The sequence below is a fragment of the Schistosoma haematobium genome, chromosome ZW (assembly GCF_000699445.3).
Source record: "Schistosoma haematobium chromosome ZW, whole genome shotgun sequence".
NCBI lineage: Eukaryota > Metazoa > Platyhelminthes > Trematoda > Strigeidida > Schistosomatidae > Schistosoma > Schistosoma haematobium.
Window position 1 is genome coordinate 55,719,659 of NC_067195.1, and position 24,864 is coordinate 55,744,522.

At 31.1% G+C, this 24,864-nt stretch overlaps 1 protein-coding gene across 1 annotated transcript in view; it reads right to left on the reverse strand.

Annotated features, from left to right (window-relative positions):
- Positions 1-1,709: 1,709 nt before the first annotated feature.
- DNAJB6_2 (DnaJ sub B member 6) overlaps positions 1,710-24,864 on the reverse strand; it is a 31,087-nt gene continuing 7,932 nt past the window's right edge. The window contains exon 2 of the mRNA XM_051211811.1: positions 1,710-3,865. Within this exon, the coding sequence (XP_051071917.1) occupies positions 2,907-3,764 (858 nt within the window). The 5' untranslated portion in view covers positions 3,765-3,865 and the 3' untranslated portion in view covers positions 1,710-2,906. The remainder of the gene's footprint in view (positions 3,866-24,864) is intronic.

Below are 24,864 nucleotides of genomic sequence, written 5' to 3' on the forward strand. Positions count from 1 at the left end.
TCATTCAGTACGGAGTTGGTTGGAGAATACAGGTGGGCGTCCTGTGCCTCTCCAGGAGGAGTAATACAATATCATACTTGTCATGCATATAATTCTATTCGAACAGTTATTAAGTGAAGCACCCAGTTTTACGAAAACTTCTATCCATATACTTATTTGAATTTTAATAATTAATGTGCATCAGAAAGGTCATTTTATTGTTCTATATACTGTGTTCAGAATTCAACAATCCATTTAAGCATTCATTATTGAACTTTAGTGATCATGACTGTTAACATATGATAATATCTTTGTTTAATGTAATTATAAGACAACTATAATCTATCATCATTTCTGTGCTCTTTATCAGTTGTAGATAAATTGTCATCATCTTCACACGGCAATTACAAGAAATTTTAGTTGAAAAATTGTTATACTATTAGTATGTACTTGACTGAGAGTCACTTGGTAGTAGATGTTCCAGCTATCATATGATAATGCCGATCATAGTAAATGTATTGGCAACTATTCTTAATAAATGACAAACAAGAGCCATTTGTTAAGTAAATATAAGTGTCAAGCATAAAAACAGTCCCCACAATTTCTCATTCCATTTCACGTCTTTGTGTGCGTTTCACAAATATCAGCCTTGTCAAATCCTATAGTATTTAGGAGCAATAGTAATTGGAATAATGGTTTTATGAATTTGGATATAACTATATAGTGAAGTAGTTGAGGAATATCAATAGGTGAAGATAGTGAAAACTAACTGGGCATAAAGCATACCCGATAATTTTCGGATATGATGAATATTCCCTAAATAAATGAGTTGCTACTGACAAACATGTTAATAAGGCATCTTATATTGGTTGTTTAAATCTTCTCATTAACGTTTAGTGTTGCAATTCTTCAGTCTCTTATTGATATATATGCATCCTGTGTGAATTAACTCAATATTACCTTAAATCACAAGCATTATAAGCAAAGATGGATGGTGGCTATCAGTGGAATCCTCGACGCGCGTTTCGTCCTAGTTGGGACTCGTTAGCTGTCTTCTAGAATTAAACTAATATTCTCAAAGCATTCTTATTATTACAATTGATCATTGTTAATTTATCGCTTATCACTGGTATTCTAATTTAACACTTTACCAGATTTAATGGATTATTTAGTTAAATCAGTCGATCCTATTATGTGACACTTGAATTAGTAGGTGGATCTTGCATTGACATGTGTATTCACACATCAAAATATTTTTTGGCAATCATTAGTTGACCAGTTTCAAAAATGCTAAAATTATATATATAATTGATGAATTGTAATTATAATTCGTTTTAACTCCTAGGTATTCTATGTAGTTGAGCCATGCTAAGCTGGTAGATCGATATGGAAACCTGAAATTTAGTGACTGAAAATGGTTTATACAACAACTTAGCCTCTATCGTTATTATCACAAGCAAATTACATAACAGTTCAGTATGTAATCTAAACCATAGAATCTGTTTAACGTAACGTAAATAATATCGCTTTAAAGAAACGGCAGATAAAGCTTAGTGTTTAGTTTTTTAATTCGTAAATACAAATTACTTATATTGACTATCCCATCTCGTCTTGAAAGAACAGAATTCGTTAATAGAAATAATCACAAACTTTACAGCATTATATGTATATTTATGATTCGTACTAAAATACTACTGTGTTCGCACACAGATTTTTATACATACAAACATGGAGAAAGATGTTTGCACTGTTCAACTACTATATACCACACACTTTATATATATATATATATATATATATATATATATATATATATATAGTATTATTTAGTGTGCTGTTTCAATGATACGCTGTGTATAGCAGTAAAATAGCATTTTACATTTCTGTTTTAAAAGTATTTGCTTTTGCAAAATAAATATCTCTCTTGATTACACTGATTTAATCTCAGTAATAAAATAAAATTGATTAGGAAAAGCAATTTTATTGATGTTAATCTCCTTATTGACGCATTTATTTATGATCAAGTGCGTTTGCATTTGTATATTAGCGCCAATAACAACATCAATCAGTACACATACACATACATATAATGTTAACGAAAAATTTTAAAAAAGTCTATACACACATATCCGCATAGATTACACCCAACATAATTTATCTATCATCACTAGTCGATGATTGTAAATGTATTTATGAATTGGTTTATAAAATATAGCACAAAAATATCAATAACAATATAAATCACAGTAGACTGAAGATAAAAATATTTATGAAACACAGGTATACAGATATAAGATAGGGGAAAGAAATCCGAAACTAATTTAGGAAAGGTATTAGAAAATATAATTAACAATTATCATTGAAGAAATTCATTCCGAGTATACACATAGAGAAGAAAAGAGAAGTTTAAAACATTCGAATTCTATAAACGTTTAAAAAGGGAAAAAAACAACGAAAAAGATAAACGAAATGTATCTCAGAGGAAAATATATTAAACTTGTGGAAATATGGTAGTACAGTTGGCTACAACATACAGATAGTAAACAAAAACTGTTTGCATATAGTCAGTGAAAAAGAAAAGACATTTGTGAAAGTTTCTAAACAGCTTCGTAGAAAACAAATGTAAACTGAAAAGTTTGAAACTTAATTAAGACATATGTATTGAGTGTTCGAATGGAACATTGAATAGTACATCCACAATACCTTTAGTTAGAGTGAATACATATCCAGAAAGATAATACAATAAAAAGTATATTACGACTACTACCAGTAATAATAATGATAATAAGCATTACTATTATTTTTATCATTATGAAACAAATTTATGTATACACATTTCTTATAATTATATTTTAAAAAAAGAAAATACTTTAGAACTTTATTATAGCAAAGAATATTATCACTATATGAATAATTAATATACATGATTAACCATTAGCAATAGCAACTGGTTGACCATTGATTGTTTTCATTTTTAATATACCATTTTCTTCTATTTCAATTGTTTCTATACCATCTTGTACTATTTTACGTGTTGTAACACATTTTCCATTTTCAATTTTAGTTGAAGTTGATCGAAATGTTTCTTTTCTCATTGGTGGATGACCAGGACGACTAGAACTACCAAAATTAAAACTATATGATGTTTTTGTAGATAAACTACGTACTGGTACATTTTGTGGTAAACTTGTTTTACGTATACGTTCAACATGATGAAATCGTGGTTGATGTTCATTAGTTGATTTATAACTAGTTGTATGATGTAAATGACGACTAGGTAATACATTGAAATGATGATCATTATTAAATATATCATGTAAATGACTATGTGATCGAAATAGACCAGCTGTATCCATAAATGCATTCATCATATCTACATGTTTGCTGAAAAATTCACGGAACACTTCTTCAGGATCTCGAAATGTAAAGCCGAAATCATTAAATGGAAAGAAATCACTCGTATCAAATATATCATCTGTGAAAAATGTTCCTGATGCTGTATGTCGACGTCGTCCACTAGGTGGTCTTGTTGATTTAGAAGTTTTTACATGTGTACGATTTAAGCCATCTTTACCATGTGAATCATAGACAGAACGTTTTTGTGGATCTGATAAAACTTCATAAGCTGCACTAATTTCTTTAAATTTTTTTTCTGCTTCTTCTAAATTTGTTGGATTTTTATCTGGATGCCATTTAAGTGCTAAACGACGATATGCACGACGTACTTCTTCATCTGTAGCTGTTTTAGTTAAACCTAACACTTTATAATAACAAATTGAACTCATAATTATAAGAATTAGTTAAAAAATTAAATGTCTATCTGTTATCTTTATCAATTGAAGTTATTTCCCTATGAATGTGCTCTTGATAATTTCAATTAGATTTTCTAAAATTAAAATAAAAAATATACATTGTATAAATTTTACGGTGACTATTGTGAATGATCACTTTTAAAGTAATTAAGGTTATTCATGAATGTATATGATTCAGTCAGTCAGTCAGTCAGTCAGCTACAACGTAGGACCAGGCACATATATGCATCAGTCCAAGTTGCCATATCTCAGAATGTATATGATTGTGAACACAAAAACACGTTTATACCATAAACGAAATTTATTTAATACAATTAATGTAATAAGAAGACGAAGATTATTAGAACTATGTGATATATTAACGCAATACATCTTGAACATAAATAGAGCAAGAACAAACATTGATGCAGAATAGTATGAATTCATATTATTTCGAGGTTTCTCGTCAGCTGCTTACAAACCAAAATTGTGATAGAATTTTTACATGGAGACAGTGTGAAACAATTGACACAAATGAGTGTAAATAATGTGATTACAATAATAACTATATATATATGCTAGGAACAGGTCAGATTTCAAAAGAGGGGGGTTAATCCAGGGTGGGTGGTGTAATAATTTAGTGAAGTTCATAAATTGTGTGATAATTGTAGAGATTAATGGAATTAAATAATGATAAGGTAGATTACGTAATAATAATTAAATAGGGTTTGGAAAGTTAAGATGATTTAAGAGGATCAGGTGACGGAAATGTCCAATGAGTTATAAAAGGGTATTGTGCGAAACCTTTTTGACCGCACACGAAAAATCTGCTCAAAAGAATGCCTCGAAGAAGAAATTACTACAATCACCAAATGCCTACGTGAAAATGCATATCCGGATAAATTCATCCACAAATATGCTAATACAAACCCTCCGATTAAGCATGATACAGTTGAAAAGAAAACCTGCTTCCTATCCTTACGCTTCAAAGGAGATGAAGTCGCCGGAATTATCAATCACAGAATTAATTCCGCTTTAAAAGTGACCTACCCGGCAGCCAAACTGACTACGTTATGGAAAACATACTGCTCACTGAAACAAACGAAAATCGACAAGTCCTCTCCCCTCAGTTGCTCCAACTGCATTTACCAATTCACATGTACGTGCCGTAGCACATTCATTGGAAGAACTGAGAGAAGAGTACAGGTTCGCATTTCTGAGCATATTCCGAAGAACTTGACGCTGCGAGGGACTAAAGCTTTTAACGGTGCAATAGCTCGGCATCTACTTGATACCGGGCATACCGTCGATATTATGCGCGCGTTTAAAATAATCAATAGACAAAGAACTACTACCACTCTCCGCTTTGCTGAAGCCATTGCAATTAAGAAACTGAAACCGGACTTATGCATCCAAAAAGAGACTTTAATAAACTTATCACTACCCTGGTAATCTTTTTGTTTCTGTTTGTTTTGTGTTTTGGTTATTTTATTCATTTACTTATTCTAAGATAATTTATACTCCCCCCCTATTACCTGATTCTTAAAATAAATTTTATTCACACATTTCCGTCACCTGATCCTCTTAAATCATCTTAACTTTCCAAACCCTATTTAATTATTATTACGTAATCTACCTTATCATTATTTAATTCCATTAATCTCTACAATTATCACACAATTTATGAACTTCACTAAATTATTACACCACCCACCCTGGATTAACCCCCCTCTTTTGACCTCTGACCTGTTTCTAGTATATATATATAGTTATTATTGTAATCACATTATTTACACTCATTTGTGTCAATTGTTTCACACTGTCTCCATGTAAAAATTCTATCACAATTTTGGTTTGTAAGCAGCTGACGAGAAACCTCGAAATAATATGAATTCATACTATTCTGCATCAATGTTTGTTCTTGCTCTATTTAAATTCATAAAGGGAACCAATTGTATGAAACATCTTGAACAATCTGATCACACATATAGACCTGTTAAGAACATTTATATATACAAATAAAAAATATCAACTAGACTAGAAATAAAGGGTAAGAGGAAACTGAAAATTATTATAGAACTGAATAACTTCTCACAAATTATCCACCTCCATAAACAACGAAACTTCTTTATTCACTACTTATTGATGATTTTTTTATTGCATTTCAATAACTGCATAACAAAATATCTGCACAGATTAAAAGAATACAAAAATGAAATATTTGTAGATTGTTTTCGGTATTCCATTTGCTTATTTCAAAACAGTCAGTACTGTATTATTACTGATCGATTAATTAGATTATATATATTACCTCTTAGGAATACATGATATACCTGTTATAAAATCAAATAAATGATCTCATGTGATCTTAGAGACAGTCAAACTAAGAATAGGATTTAAAACGTTATTCTCTATGTGTATGTTTGGTATGCACATGGAAACATTCATCGAATTCAGCGGAATAACGAATAGATTAAAAGATGGTATAATAATGAGACCATTAGTTTTTTTTTTACTAATTTTCAAGCAATATGAAGAAATTTTTAAAAAAAAACAACAACTGAAAATGTTAGAATACCAAGTAAACAAACAATAATCAATAAATAAATGTCTAACACATGGTGTATAGATACTTTTAATCAAATTAACTGAGTAGCAAACAGATATGGAAATCAACAATTAAGTCAACAATTTATTAATATTTTTTACATAACTGAAATTATTGAGTGATAGTTTTTTTCTTATAGTTTAGATTATGAACCAATCTTAGTCAGGTAATCATTGGGAACTAAGGAAGATTGTTTCGTCCTAGTATGAAACTTCTCACTAATGCACAACCATTTACCCACCTTGGAATGAAATACAGGACCTATAGACCTCACCGTGCAAGCCTAATCTGTAGACCATTGAACCAACTTTCAGTGATATATATGTAAAATTTCAATCAATTTCAGTGTTTTCTGCTTTCTAGTGGTTGTCAAAGTAATATGAGTCCGTGATATAAGCTATGAGAATTCAACAACTTCAACACAAACTCCTAAGTTAATACTGTTTTATTAATCGAATTTGAACTTTATTTCGTCGAATAAAATCTTTCATTTTTAATGCTATTAACGAATTTCTAACTTCTCATTAGTATTGTCGTTTAGGCAACTTATGTTAATATATATAAGTAGTATGTAACTCCAATCGTATGTGGAATGCCTGTCAGCAGAGCAGTATAGAGAAGATTGAATTGAAGAAAACAGAAAGGGCATCAGAGAGCAATTAGGATGACAACCAAATCTGAAGAATGAAGAATTCTGTACAGGACAAATGAAAGATGTGTAAATAAAGTATTTTAGAAAGCACTGTGTAATTTTGCACGAGATAATAAATTGGTTTTCCCCACCTGAGTGTCAGTGTTTTGCCTTAAAGTTCGTTAGTAGTATATCACTTACAAGCGAAGGGTATTTAATCTGCTTTCTATTTGCACAGTAAGATTTTATTCCTTTTTTTAGCTGATGATTTGCTATGGATCAGGTTTAAAGAAGATGATAAGAGATCGTTTATAAATTGATTATTGACGGAAGTCGGTGTTTTTAGAAATGGTTACAACTAACTATTAAGGTGTAGAAGGTTGACGAAATGAACATTCAAAAACGAACCTATATAGTATCCAAATGACTTTTTTTCTCAATCAATTTTAATAACTATTGAACGCACTGAATATAAATTTATGTATTTAATTTATCTGTCAAACAACGACTGTTCATAAGTATATATATATGTATATGTATATGCAGAAGCATATCGATCTGATCAAATTCAACGTTCTAACCATTATGCTTTGGTTTTCGTTTCATACAATAGATGAAGAAATAGAAATTCACGGTCTATACTCAGTTATTATGTTTGAAAATGGATTTGCATAATTCTATTCTATCAAATCTCAGTTCACTATCGATATTGATCATTCATATTGTTTGTGCGTAGAGTAACATATCTATAAAATGATACTTTATGAAAATTGAAATATTAGCTTAACAGAAAGGTGATTACTAATTGATCAAGATTATATTGTTGTTAAATTCACTTGGTGTTGTTTACTTGTATCTTATTATTGTTATTTAGGACTGAAATTGATCAGTCTCATATGCCGAAAAGAAACTGATCAATTGCAGTCTTGAATAACGATGGGAAGATATAAGTAACAACAAGTGCATTTTTAAAAACCTCACCCGATTACACAAGCAGGTGGCTATCGGGACTCAGTAGCTAAGCGAATGACGTGATGATTTTTGAAGCGAATGGTACTGAGTTTGAGTGAACATCAACTCTAGGATGCAGGTGCACCGAGCTGAAGATTCCCGAATAGGACGAAACGCGCGTTCTGGATTCCATTACTAGCCACTATTTATCTTTGCTTATAAAGATTATAATGCGTTAAGTGAATACGAGTATTGTGATACAAATCAAAGCGATAAAATCTGGATGTTTTTTTAAAAGAATTCATTTGTCAGAGAAAATTATGTTTATTATAGTTTTGAAAATAAAAAAAACGAATGTCAATTAAAACATAATGACAAAATATAATCAGTATGATATCTTTAACAAAACATGATTATATATATATTCACTGGGTATTGTTTACTTGTATCTTCCCATTGTTAAGAATTACAATTGATCAGTCTCTTGTTGGCATATGTGCATCCCTTACGGAGCACCTCGATATTTTATATATCAAAGTCAAGGTCATATGCTTTAAAGTATCCTTAATCTAAATTTAAACAGTTCACCTACAATTAAAGATATCATTTATTTTTCATCTTTAATCATTTAATTCAACGACATTAATGTAATACATTATGCTGATTTATAGATACAAGTTGAAAAAAATGATTACGTTCTAGAATAAATTAATTGAAATCAGAAAAGAGGATAATTATATTACAACTTAGTGATTTGACAGTATAGTTCTCGTTGTGATAAAAAACGATTCTGATATACATTGATGTATGTAAACATAAGTCTTGACTTTCAGGAAGTCTCAAACTAACATGAAATGATTATCAACTGTATACTGATCTTTTATTGATTATTCAGTGGTTGTCAATTTATAATGCAACATACCTTTAAGACTTATTAGAGAACTGTCCACAAGATAAACCTCCTCACTTAAAAACCTTATTAAATTTAGTAATTACAATTTAAAGCATGATTATGATGTAGACTGAAGGAATTAATAAGGTAAGTAGCAAAGTACAAATTATTTTTCGGAACATAATTGTACGATCATTTGATGCATCCATACACATACAACTCAAATCTATATATGCATTATCATGAGGTATAAAATAGTTAATCAATTCACACTGGATAATAATATGTGATGGTTAGAAATCAATAATAATTTGTATTGACAAAAGTAAGTACATTTTGAACAATTGGTGTATAACAATCAACGTAAGTATATATATATATATATATATATATATATATATATATATATATATATATATATATATAAACACATACATATACTTGTTGACATAAAACGCCATCATCAGTTGTATAGTCATTCAACTTGATAACTAAATATTATAAACAATTATTGAATTATTATCAGAAAGGGGTTTTGTGGAGATTTTAGAAATTTCAATCGTTGAAATCATGAGTCAATTGAAGCTCGACTACCATGGAAAACCTGGAAGCACTGGACGGCCGCTTCGTCCTCGTATGGGACTCTTCAACTATTAAATTACTATAATATCTACAAAACTCCTCTCTGATTATAATCATACGCTCACTAGTGACGGTCTCTAAGTGGTATTTCCTGGAGTTCTAGTGACAAGTCGTGACTAGTGGAGTTCAACCGTGTCTCTTGTGAGGCAGTAACTCACTGAAGACAATAGTGGACGGTGGCGTAATTTCGTGGATTGGTTGAAGTGAGACATTCACACCGTTGGATTCCAGTCTAGAGATTATGCATTCACGCGCAAGGCCGAAGGTCTTGGGTTCTGAACCCGCGAGCGGGATTGTGGACGCGTACTACCGAGGAGTCCCATGCTAAAACGAAGCGGTTGTTCAGAGCTCCCAGATTTTCCGTGGTGGTCTAGCTTTAATTGACTGATGAATTTAACTATTAAAATGTTGAATTGATTTGGAAGAATGTTTCTTTGCTCAATATACGTGTTTTCCAAATGATTACTTAAGAATTTAGGAGCAGGAAAGCAACCATCTACTTTATGTTGGTTTTGGAATTATGTTTTCAACAATACTCATTTTCTAACAGTAAACAATGTTTATGGATTGAATGAATTGAATTAAAAATTTGATCACAGAACAATTAGCCCAATAAAACATATAATAAGATATGAAAATATTGAAATGGAATGTTGTTTACTTAACAAATGACATTTTGTTATGAGTAATTTTTAAAGTTTTCTCATAAATTAATTAGATGAATTGAAGATTAAACAAATGCCGGTATCATATGATGAATAGCAAATTTGTTTATTAATTAAAATCATAAGGTGTGTGGAAATTGTTGATTTTTAAGTTTACATTAACTGACATTAGTTAGATAACCAATGAAAACTAGGAAGCAATGGACAGCTATTTCATCTCGATGTGGAACCACTTGGTGGTGTTGAAGTTAAGTGCTTACTCCAAAACTCAAGACCTTGAGTTCAGTTGCCAGGTGTGTCGTGGATGCGTACTATTCAGAAGTCACTTACTAGAACAAAACATCTGTTCACTGCTTGCAAGTTTTCAGTAGTCATTTAACTTAAGTTAACCCATGATGTAAACCGTGATCATTGATGAGAATAGATGGACATTGGATTTGAACATAGAACTATTTGTATTGGTATTGTGATCTTCGCTGTGATGTGAGATCCTCTATGTGATCGTGAATATTCTCTGTGGAAGAGTTTTAAATTAAGACATATCGATTGTCCAGTACTCATAACAATTTACAGATCGTAGTAATTAGATGTACAAATAGTTAATGAGTCAAAAATTCTTTGGAAAAAATAAGTATGAATAAAAATTATTTAATCTGATCAGTCATGGTACTCATTTTTTCAATTTTCCTCTAAATAATAATTTTAATTCATAAATGTTAATCCTATCGATCTCATTTCCTCTTTTGTATGTATTTCGAATTCACTTGACATTATTTTTTGTCACTTACTACCTCTCTTGTTGCATTTTTGTTAGATGGATAAAATAAGGCGAAATAACTCAAACTGATGTACAGTTGTTCCAGTTCCTATGTTGATGATAAATGACTGAAAAAATATAGACGGCAATTATAAAATAATTTGAATATGTTTCATTGAAGGTAATAAAAATTTATGTCAAATGAAGTACCATTGAATTACAAAGTAAATGTTTCTAAAATAGGTAGTAAACATATAACATAGAAGTAGCTTACAATCAGAATAGGATAAACATTTGTTATTTACCAATGTTCTTTTTAGTTTGTTATACACATTTAAAGTTGTTTGTTAACATAACCTATAAAAAGTTTGTGTTTGTTTTTCAAACATTGAATCATCATTATGTCTCTAGCAACATTTCTGACATTTAGATGACAGTTGATAAATACTATCAATCAACTAAACAAAATACATTTTATTAGTTGAATTTATGAGTCCATATAAGGTAGATCATCATTAAAAACTTGGAAATACAGGATGGTAGTTTCATCGTAATATAAAACTCAGTAGTGCTCATTCACGATCCTATATAAGGGACTCAAACTCAGGTTGTCCAGTACTTCCAGGTTTTCAATGGTAGTCCAGCTTACATCAACTCATGAATTCAACTATTAAAATTAAAACAGTTGAGATCATGAGTCCATTGAAGCTAGACCACCATGGAAAATCTGAAAACACTAGACGGCCGTTTCGTCCTACTGACCAGTGGTTCTAGGTTCTAGTGAAAAGCAGTGATCAGTGGAGTTCAACCGGGTCAGTTGTGATATATCAACTCACTGATGACAATAGTGGATGTGTCGCTCAATTTCGTGGATTGGTTGAAGTTAGACATTAACACCGTTGGATGCTGGCTAGCTCAGTGGTCTAGTTGGTTAAGCGCCTGGCGCGAGACTGATAGGTCCTGTGTTCGAATCCCGCGGGGCGGGGTCGTGGATGCGCAGTGCTGAGGAGTTCCACAATTGGACGAAACAGCCGTCCAGTGCTTCCAGGTTTTTCATGGTAGTCTAGCTTCAATTGACTTGTGATCTCAACTGTTGAAATTATTAAAATTACTACAATTTTTACAAACCCTCATTCTGATCATAAACAGAATATAAACGTTCTTTATAGAAATTTTATTGATCTCTATATAGTGAAAAATAAAAAAAGAGAAGTTTGAACCTATGACCGTAAAATAATAACTTAAATAAATCATAGTATTTTACAAAAACAACTGTAATTTAATAAATATAATATGTTATTAACCTACTAACTGATATCATGAAAATACTACTGATTTAGTTTTGTTTTTTTATTAACTAAGGTTTGTTTGTATAATGTATACAACATGTGAAGTATATAAATACTGTAAATGTCTAGAAAAAATTTTTAAAAAAAGTATTACCATCATCTTTAAATTGGAATAATAAGTATACAGAAGATAAATAAGAACTTTTGTCTAAATTTGGTCGAATAGTTTCACAGTATTTTGGCGACGAGTTAATGTGAGACAATAAAGAAGAAGAATGTATTTGTAAAATCTAAGCGAAAGAATGAGAAAAAAATTAACTAAATAAGTGACAAGCAATAATGGATAGTGGCTAGCAGTAGAATCTAGAACGCGCGTTTCGTCCTATTTGAGACTCGTCAGCTGGATGAACCTGCACCTCAGAGTTGATGTTCACTCTGGGACTCGAACCTAGTACCATTCGCTTCAAACGCCATCGCGTTATCCACTCAGCTACTGAGTCCTGATAGCCACTTGCTTGTGCGATGGGGTGAGTTTAAATTCACTTGGTATTATTTGGCTTGTATCTTGTGAATTAAGGCAATATCGAGGCATACACACAGTATGCACATGTGTCAATAACAGACGGATCAATTGCAATCTTAAACCTCAATGGGAAGATACAAGCCAAACAATACCAAGTGAATTGAAATAAATGATATTTCATTCTGGTGTTCTATATTTAAAGATGTTTTGTAAATTATTAATGTCATTGAAACTTGAATTCATTCACAAAATACGAATTAAATCAATCATAGAAATAATTGAATATTGTATAGATATTTAGGGAAAATTAACTATTCAATTGTGTGTAAGTTTCAAGAATCTAGTTTTATATTTTATAATGACATTAAATGAAAATATTTTTTTCTCATATCTGGTACACTAAATTCATGATATATTGTTGATTTTCTAAACGATCCCTAAAAAGTTTCAAGATTGATATCACTTATTTTTTAAAGGAAAAGAGAAGAAGATAATATGAACAGAGCTTTACCTCTGAGGTAAATTTACGTACAGAACAAAAAGTAATACATAAATTGAGAGATGATTTGGGGATTTGAGAGGATCCTAGAAAAGGTACCAAGATTAATTAAAAATTCTAATTGTCTAATCAAATTGAAGAGAACAAGAATGGGTTCTTTCTCAGATTTTCATTAAGTTTTATTCAGGAGCGTTAACTAGCTAAAGTGATTCAAGATTAACCTGACAGTTTCATGAGAATTTATCGAGAAATTACAGATGCTATTTAACACTTTTAGTTCTAATTTTTTCGTCGCCATAGAAAAGACCATATAAGTACAAAGTCAACAAATCGCAAACTACTCACAAAAAAGCCGTACGTGACTGGCATCTAGCAAATGCCGTTTAGATGCTTTAATTTTCAAGATCATCCCTGAAACCAATTTCTGTTTCTTGGGCCTTAAATAAAAGTGTTCTTCCTGAATGTAAGCACCGAAGAGGTGGAAATCATTGGGCTATTTTTGTTTCTAAGGCATTTTTCATCAAACACCATGTAGATAAATGTCACATATATGGTAATAAATGTTTTTTTTTTCAAAAAAATTTAATAATTTCATCGAATAGCCGATTATATAACAAAACAAATATGTGAGAAGCCGTTACCAGTGGAGTTCAACCAGATCCGTTGTGAGAAATCAACTCATTGAAGACAATAGTGTACGGTAGCGCAACTTCGTGGATTGGTTGAAGTTAGACATTAAGACCGTTGGATGCGGGCTAGCTCAGTGGTCTAGTTGGTTAAGCGCCTGGCGCGAGATCGATAGGTCCTGGGTTCGAGTCTCGCAGGGTGCGGGATCGTGGATGCGCACTGCTGGGGAGTCCCATACTAGGACGAAGAGGCCGTCCAGTGCTTCCAGGTTTTCCATAGTAGTCGAGCTTCAATTGACTCATGATTTCAACTATTGAAATTACTAAAATCTCCACAAAATCCCTTCTGAAAATATGTGTTTGTTTGATGTGACACAGTCATGTGATGTGTATGAAAAAAAGGAAAAAAGAATTTCTATTCCAGTTACTTTTTATTTTTATATGTTACATTTTCAATGGAACAACAAACAATGTATGATTGATTGATTCTTTTTTAACTATTTCTTCTTGATTCGATACATTTTCTCTTTTGTTATTTGTTTACATACAATGAAATTTAAATAATAACGATTTTTAAATCAAGTTAGGAAATAATTTTATTTTTTTGATTGAGATCATGAACCGATTGATGTTAGACCATCACAATTGAAAACCTGGAAGCATTGGACGGCCGTTTCGTCCTATTGTGTGACTCCACGGCAGTGCGCATCCAAGATCCCGCACGCGGGATTCGAACCCAGGGCCTTCGGTCTCGCGCGCGAACGCTTAACCAACTGGACCGCTGAGCCGGCATCCAATGGTGATAGTTTCTAACATCAACCAATCCACGAAATTGCGCGACCAACTTCCATTGTACTGAGGTAGATACCTGTCTCTACCCGACACGGATTAGCTCCACTGGTCACGGCTTCTCACTAGAACTCCGAGAATTCCCTCACGAAGCTAGTCACTAGTGAGCACATGTTAATTACTAGTATAGGGGTTGTGGAGATTATTAAGTTTTTGATTGAGATCATACTAGTAATAATTTTATTAGCGATTTTACTATTTACTAACAAAATCTTTGAACGAATCAATATTTTATTAACTTTTAAATGGAATTTCGGTGAGACTATTAATTTATGGACAAACTTTGAGTAACGTCAGACTGACTTTGTGTGTCCACTTAATAACCAGGACCAAATGGAGATTATGAACCTCTGTGAGGAATTGGGATTATGATTTATAGTTGATGATTAAGGTTAGAAATTAGATTTAAGGTTTTCATCATTAAATAACATCAGCTATAATGTCAAAACTCTATTTATCCAAATGGATGAGTGAATTTCGCGCCGAAATCCGAGACCTGTTATCTTATACCTGATTGATTCGTCCATAATTTAGCCTCGCCCTTTGTATTTCAACTCTTTCTGAAGCTTAAATTACATCATTGTCATTCATAGCTGACTGATTTCAATTCATATCTTTATTACTATTAATCTATTTTCAGTTACTTCGTTACACAATCATCTAATATTTGTTAACTTCATGAATTCTAGTCACCATTTCAATGTTCTGAAACTTTTCCTCTCAAACTTTATTTATCCAAAACAAAAATTTTTATTGCCTTATTAACTCTATCGGAATCTTCGCTATATCACGATACACATATATTCATCTTTAATCACCCTCTTATGTATAACTATGTCAGTATCTGTAATAATGTTGATTTTTAGATATTATAGGTTGTAAGCAGCTGATAAGAACCTAACAAAATAAAATGTATTCATATTATTCTGCATTAATCTTTGTTCTTGCTCTCTCTAACTTTGTGTTGATTAAATGAGACGTGCTAAGTGTTGTGTTTCTAAGATGAAGTATTTCATTTTAATTTTATTACGAAGTACTTATCCTTGTTATATGCCTTCATATTTTATATTTTACTATAATATTTAGAGTAATGTTTATCAATTAGAGGATTTTGAGCGTTCGCGTGCGAGACTGACAGGTCCTGGGTTCAAAATTACTAAAATCTCTACAAAACCCCTTCTGATGTAAAATAATTGTCACTAAAGATGAGCATCAAATCTTTTGATATTTGTGATTAACATAAATACTAGCGAATTTCTATTGTGAAGATATTAAAATAAAAGCTAATATGAACAAGTTAATAGAAAAAACGAAACTAAACACACAAAATGTTTATGACAATAATGGTAATAATAATTTATTTGGGCACCTTGTTTGAATGTAGTTTGACATTATCTTAGAATGATAAAGGGTTTCTAACTATTAGACAATGTTTATATTAACATCTATCTCGAATGAACTCATTTACAGACTAAAGTGTTATTACACTCATTGTTCATTGATTCGATAAAAGTGCCACATACAAACAATCAATCGTTATACGCAAAAAGAGACAAACGAAACTTTTTTTGACGATTGCGAAGAAAACATAAAGAAGATCATTTCAGTCGAAATCGTTGTTATGTGATAAACAGTACAGCTACTCTAAACAAAAAACAGACGAATATTGCACCCATACAAGGTCTTAATCGTTGTGTTGGAAATGCACATGTAACATATTGTAGACACATTTGGATACATAAACATGATCAAGTTGAAACTGATGCACAAATTGAGTGTATCTTTGTGGATCATTGACAATATTTTAACATTGTTTCCTAAATGTTCTAGAAGGCTCTAATATAAGATGACAACATTGAATCAAATTAAGATGGACCATTTTAATAACTATTATCAATCATGATGAACATATCAGATAATAATTGATTGTTAAAGATAAAAAAAATGAGATTCTACATTTTTTAAATAACTGTTACAAATATTATACAAGACTTCACTTGATATATATTGAAATAAGAAAGATTAGTTCAACAAAGAGTTCACTTTTCGGCGAATTCATTTTCAAAGCTGTACAATAGCAATTACATATATACTTATCTTTACAGGACGATAATAATACTGATAATAAACTTGTTATACATGGTGACAGTGAGGTTAAATAAACAAAGGTATTAAAAAAATTTTTAAAACAAGGAAAGTTTAACAATCGTTTCATTGTTAACGTCTTAAATATTCATCAAAAGATAGATAGGGAAATTATCATTGGGAAAGGATGGGACAGCATGATAAGATAAAATGTTAAAGTTGAGATTAAATCTAATCAGAATGATCGTGGAAACAAAAATAAACGAGTTGGGGGTAGAGGGTTTAAGGGGAAGATGGAAGGTGAAGCAGATGACTGTAAAGGAAGAAGAGTATGAAAAAGAGAAAAAAACTATAACACAAGACCATGGTAGTAGAACAGGTTGTACCAGACTATTTTGCATACACAATTTTGGTTTTTCCAGATGTATGGCTAATACCTCGGTAATGCAAAGAAGATGCAGTCTAATTGTCCTAGGAAGACTTCTGCTTACCTTGTACATGTCTTGATTGTGTGACCTGTGTTCACAAGGTGTTCGATTATTGACCTTCTTATTGAGCCATTGCCTCTTCTTTTTAGGCACTCCAGACAATGTTCTTGAATTCTTTTGGATAATGTATATTGAAATCAATACTAACACTATGCACAATTGTATCTACCCTTAATCTATTGTTCTGGTATGTTTCATATATAGAATTATTTTATACAATTTGATAAATTAGATTATATTTGTTTCACTAAGCATTGTCTTTGTTCTATGTTCGTGCATCAATATCAGTATTTCTACTTTTTTCGATTTTCTGCTTAAGTTTACCTTGTTGTTTGCTTGTGTTTTTTTTATTATGGTTTCATCTAACAGACAACTGTGTCAAATCCTCTACAGTATTTTTAAAAAGGATTTCTTTTCATGATTTTCTAAAATCAGAAATACCACAAAATCTACTTATATTATTTCATTTCCAAGTTAATATGAAAAACAAAAACAAAACAAAAATCTAGGAAGATTTTTACACTTCCCTTCATTTAGAGAGTTTCAAACTAGAAAGTTACATGCATGGAAGGGAAATTCTTCAAATGAAGGGCATAGTAATGTATATTGAATAGTACACCTACATATATCAAAATCTGGACATACACATTCACAAATTAAGGGATGAAGGGTTTATGTAATAAAACATATTTAGTTTTTGTTAAATTATACTACTTATTTGATATTCAGGTATAACATGTACAATATATTCTTTTGCCTACTATTTATAGTATGTAACCGTCAATTCATACAAATATAGTTTCGAATGAATTTTGTATTTTTTCGTTATTTAGGCTGTAGTTAAAAATTGCCTACATAAAAATATTGAAGCGATGTTTTGATTATTCTGTCTGACAAAATGCATATCCAATATAATGATAATAATAGTAATAATAACAGAACCCTACTACTTATCGCCATCGATAGATGTTAAATTTCTATTGTACAAACGAAGTAAAACAAAATTGCTACGTAAACACCATATTTCATCGTGTTATTGATAAACAATCATTACACCTTTGTTTGAAAAAAAAACATGGATAATACAATACGATCTAATAAATAATTGTCAGAATGAAAATTTGTGGAAATTGTAATAATTTAATGGGTGAATTCATGAGTCTATTTAAATTAGACCACTATTGAAAACCTAGAAGCACTAGATAACCATTTCGTCCTATTATGGTACTTTTCAACAGTGCGCATCCACGATCCTGCAAGCGGAATTCGAACCCAGGAGTCCCATACTAGGACGAAACGGCCGTTCAGTGCTTCCAGGTTTTCCAAGGCGACCTAGCTTAAATCGACTAATGAATTCAACCATTAATAAACAATTAACCAAGTAATAAATTATGACGGAATTAGATCGATAAATCATATGAATAACGGTTTGAAATATTATTTTAAACTTCATAAATGAGTGTATAGAAGATAACTAGTTATATACTTGGATAACTTGATGGTTATTGATGAACAAATTGTTGGTTATTTAATGATTAAAATATATGGCAATTGAGAATAAAGATTTTCAACTAACTAGAAGAGTAAATGGAACATTAAAAAGAAAGATACATAGAAATTTCACAGTTGGACAATATACTTATTCTTTAGTATTGAATCAATCAGACACGAAAGAAACTTATTAAAGATCCTAACTCGCCGTGCTAGAATTAATTGTTCTAATGACATCATTGTAGATAAATCGAGTAATATTCGTTACCCGCTTACTAGGAATAGATACCTAACAAAATTTATCAACAAACACATAAAATAGATGAAAGAAAATTACAATTCCTGAATGATGCTACCGCGGAAATTGTGGTTCAAAGGTTAAGAAAGCCGGTAGAGAAAACGTATAGGGTGTACAATTTGGCAAGTCCGTCATCGCATAGCAGCATACCATCCGTCTTGGCTGAGCAAAGGATGGGTGATTAAGAGTTCTATTCTAGCTCACTTGGTGAACTCAGATCATCAAGTCGACTTGAATAAAGCTTTTAAAATTATCCACCATATTCCATCAAATTTACCATATGGTTTACAAGTTCGTCTTTTGCACAGTGCTGAAGCATTTGCATCCAAAAGAAGCTTGTGCAACCACTCTTACTACCTTGAACATCGACATAGGAGTAAGTTTGTAGCTGAACTTTGACGAAATCATATCCTCCAAAAATATTTAGACTATTTACTAATTTCTATCACATTTGTATATTGCATATTCTCAACATCCGTCTTTTGATTCTTACATAACTACTATAATACTGACCTTTCATTGAAATATTTTGTTAGTTTCCTCCTTTCATATATTAAGCAATGTAGCAACTGTCCAATTTTTCGAATATCTACACTGTTTATTATAATCCTCTTTCTTCCAATATTATTTTATAATCAATGTGTCATCATATAGTTATTACGTAACGCAACTACTCGATGAGTATTATTTAACGATCAGGATTCAATGTATTCATAAAATAAACCAGACCAATGGATGTGGTTAGGTATGCATAAAACATTTCTCAGTTATCCACAGTCATGAAAACTGATTCGCCAACTGTAAAACGCGAAACACCACTTAATACTTCGCTCAAAATTTAGGAAAAATCTCTAAATTTTATTGACATCATTAAATTATAATCTGATCAAAGTATAACGACTGAATACCTTTCACTTACTTAATTTAATGTAACCATTCAAACATTCGTAAGTCGTAAACAATCAAAACATTATGTTATATAAGTCAAGTTTGTGATATCATGTACAGTCGTTTGAATCAAATTATCCAGCATTTTTTTTACATACAATGATGGAGTAAACTTCTATTACTGACTAGTCGATTAACAAAAATAAAATATTATTTATAACGTGAAGTATAAATAACAGAAACCATCCAAAAGCGAATTCGTTTGTGGTAGTCCTTGTTTCCGTCACGACAACATCTGAGTATATCATATTGGAATTATTATTAAAAAAAACCATGACACCGAAATTGTGGTTTACACATACACACACGCTTGTATGCACATAAATGTACACGTGAATAAGTCATCTGTTATTCTGACCAATGGACTCATTTACTATTAATAGGAACACTTTGTCTACAACTTGAAAGAGTGAAATTGTTTTGTTTTCATAAGATTCTGAAATCGTCTACACAATACATAATGTTGTATAGATAAATGAATATAACTTTAAATTAATTATAAAATACACACAAGCTTAAAACAACACTCTATATTCAACAACTAAAACACATTAACTATAGGAGTCTATGAAACAAACATGAGGAAATCAAATTAACAATTGTCATTTGAAATATATCCTAGATATTAGCAAATAACCAACATATTAATTAATGACTCTGTACCAACACTATAAACATATTGAACAATGTAGCATTACATAATGTAGAAGTGCAGTATGCGCTGAAGGTATTCATGATGACAACAAAAGCTCTAGAATTCTATCATCTGGCTCAGAGAATGCAACACTACTAGAAGCATCCATCTGAGTTGTGAATATTCTTGATTATTTATAGTTCTCTTTCCAAATCCTCCTAGTATTATAAATTTCAGCACTTTTAAACTTAATAACCTTGTACATCAGAAATATCTGTAGAATTTAATGAAAATTATGCATAAATAAATCAACAGCTGAAAGAGGATATCTGACAGCGCTAATACAAAGTTCACCTAAATAAAAGACAATTAGAAGTTTGTCAATTAGTATCTTTCACATAATAATTAAAATTATACTGTACTAAATACCAACATATACATAAACATTTCATTCCAGAATGTAATTTTATGAATTTCATTCATTCAAGATGTAAAAATTGACAATTCAATCTTAAGATTGATGAATGTAATAGATGTTGTAACACAGAAGTCTAGAAGGTTATTTAACAGCTGATATCTTATTTTCATACAAAATAACACAAAACTAGAATTGTGATAGTCATAATACTAATAAAATTGTTAGAAATTTTAGTGCTTTGTCAACACAATTGCATGGACGAAAAATATTCTTTTCAATAATTTCTCATCAGGTTCTACAATTATCTCATATTCAAATTAATAATCCATAAAATTGGCCAAATTTAAGGCAGTGTAAATCATTTGGAAATTGTAATATGTGAATTAAGAATTGTTGTTTGTTATATAAAGTCAAATCAAATCGTTAATGTTGGGGCTGATTAACATAAAGTGTTAACTTGAATCAGTTTATAAGTGAAATGAAATTGTGCGATAAATGATCAGAATGAATATGGTCTTCATGGGGTGAGAGAATAATGTAATCACAGATCAGAAATTACGTAATATGTAGGATAATATGAATTAGGTCAGATATAGTAGATTTAGGGTTGGATATTGAATAAATTCCTCAAAAAGGTTATCAAGTGTAATGATAATAATAATAACAATGATAAAGATGATAATCATAGTGGTAAAGATAATAGTAATAATAATTACAACAATAATAATAATGTTTGGGACATAAAATGAACGTTAATCAAATTACGTCACTATATCATAAAATTGATTATTAACTAGTTGGCCAGGGTAAAAGGAGTGGCTGAACATATTTCTTTTGGATGCAAAGATCTAACTTTTTGATCCGAATAACAATTGCTTCAGCCGTCTGTAGGATTCGCAGTCTGAGGGAATTAGGCAGACTGCTGTTAGCACGATAGATTATTGCAAAAGATTGCTCCATGTTGGCTGTATGTCCTGTTTGAGCTAGATAGTCTAAGATGGAGCTATTAACAGTTTTGACTACACCTTTGCTTAACCACACGGGGAGGTGCTCATGAGCTCGAATGTATAGATTCCTAGAACATCTGCCAATATAATTTGCTCCACAGGAGCAGTTGAATTGATAGATACAGAAGGTGGCTAGTCTAGGCAATTTATCTTTCAACCTCGGGGTGATTATTGGTCGTGTGGAGAACATTAATTGTAGTTTACCCGCACCCAAAGTCCTTTAAGTTAATCTGCTTTGTCAACACACTTGTCATCTCATTATATGGTAAATTTATTTATAAATTATTCAGTCAAAAAAACCTATTAACGTTTTTGATGCAGCATTGATATAACTTATTACTTACTACTAAACAATATCTGTAATCAAAACTATCCAGTCCAATCCATTTGGTGGGAACAACTCATGTGTTTATTCGACTGCGTTTTTGATACAAGAATCATGATATAAGACTAATAAAACATTGTAGTATAGATTATCTAACAATTATAACTGTTACTTCATCACTTAAGCAAGAAAATATTCTGATGTTATTAGTCGACCAAATTAAGAAAAAAGGTAATGTCCAAATACACTTGGATCAATTTCATTCATTAGAAGTATTTATTAATTAATGCATGAGAAACAGAATGGAAAGATACTTCTATCAGAAAAAGGTACAAATAGAACGTAGAAAAATGCAGCGATTTGTAAAACAGTTTATTAATGGAATAATGAAATATATTGCTGACTAAAATAATGATCAAAACAATGTACATTTTACAAAAATAAAAATAACTATTAAAAGTTAGTTATGATCAGCTTATGATCTGCCAAGAATATACACCAATTTAAATAATCACAAAATGAATTAGCTCAGAAGTCAATCAGTCATTCATAATCGAAATTAACAAGAATACCAAAGTAAATGGAAAAAATGTAGTAGTAAAGATAATTAAGAAAAACTTAACATTGAGAACATGTTCCACAAAGACAGAGTTGATATATATGTAAAGAGGGGTACTAGTGCATGCTTCTACACTATTTCAAACCATTCTAAGTCATTTCATCTAAAGTCCTTAACACCATAGGTTGTGATAATCACCCAGAACTTGAACAATGAGTCCAAATATACCAGCACAGTTAGCCTCAACTCTCAATGACTTTACAAACGGATACCAAGGTTTAACATTTCGCCTCTAGCTTTTTCAGCTTACTGGAACATAAATAAATATCGCATGTCAAAATAGGCGATGGTCAGACATACGTAACATATGGGTAACCACATGAGTTAGTGAAGATTTACAACCTGATCAACCAATTTGCCACCTTCGTCCAGTACCCCGTGTCTAAATTCAATACTGTCCATTACACGATATGCAAGCACTATTTATCAGGAAAATCTTGTGAAAACCTGGTCTATACATGTCTTCTAACTTCAAAGAGTATATATCATAGTTACAGCAATACGAAGACGATTGTACTTCAATATATTCGATTTCTGGTTAGCAGACCATTATCTCTTAGATGCCACAAGTGACGAGAATCACTAAAAGTCAAGTCAGCTTTTTAAATCCATACTGAGATTTGACCAGATGCCAACTTTTGCACAGTAGAAGAGAATATTGAACAGAAGATAAGCATAAGAGAGGAAATAACATGGAAAGCAAAGGGAGGCAAAATATAGGAAATGTTATTAAATAGAGATAAATTAGATAACATACTGAGAAGTGTGGAATGACACTAAATTCAAGATGTATAGTAAGAGAAAACACATTTGAATGAATCACTACGACCACCTTCACGTCGTACCAACTAAAGATTCTAAAAACAGATTGTTGTTAAGTAAGGCCAAGTCATGATGTTTACATTTATCAACGCAGATAAACATTTAGGGACTTAAAAACATCCGCTATATCGTGTGTATTTTCACTTCACCAAATAATACATATCAAGCACCAACACGTAGTCTTAAAACTTACGGAAATTAACTGATAATGAAAATTGTGGTCAACCAATATTTTAACACTAATAATACAAAATACTTAGGTAGCTTATTTCGCTAATTAAATCATATTCATAAATTCGACAATTATTAAGAACACTAACCGCGTTTGAAAACGAACTGCTGAATATACAGTCACAAAATAGCACACTTAGTATCAAAGTGCATTAGATTCTCTAAGTTACTTTTGTGAAACTAGAACGAAATTGATAATGCCACACTTCTGACTAATTTACCACAACGCATTGCAAAAAATCGGGAAGACGCGTATTAAGATACACCGTTCTGACAGCAAATAATTAGTTCACATAGATATTTAAAACGTTTTGTAATAACCGACGACTTATTACTGATTGATTTCTGTGAAGAAGTAAATTTTATTATATAGACAGTAGTGAATGATCAAAACAATGAAACTCAACAAATGGGAACTGGATGTAAAAAATGCAAAGTAGCAATCGTAATTCCGAAAAGTAAACGCAACTCATTTTCTGTGTTTAGATTTGGCAATACTGAAGTGAACGGACAATCAGGTGGGGAAAGCCAATTTATTATCTCATGCAAAATTACACAGTGACTTTTAAAATATAAAAAATCATGCATTAAATACATTATTTACAAATCTTCCTTCAGTTGTCCTGTATATAATTCTTTATTCTTCAAATTCGGTTGTCATCCTAATTGCTCTCTGTTGCCCTTTCTGTTCCATTCAATCCAATCTTCTCAATATTGTTTTGCTGGCATACATTTCACTACTGATTGGTGATACACACTACTTATATTTGTCAATATAAGTAGCATGCACCACAAT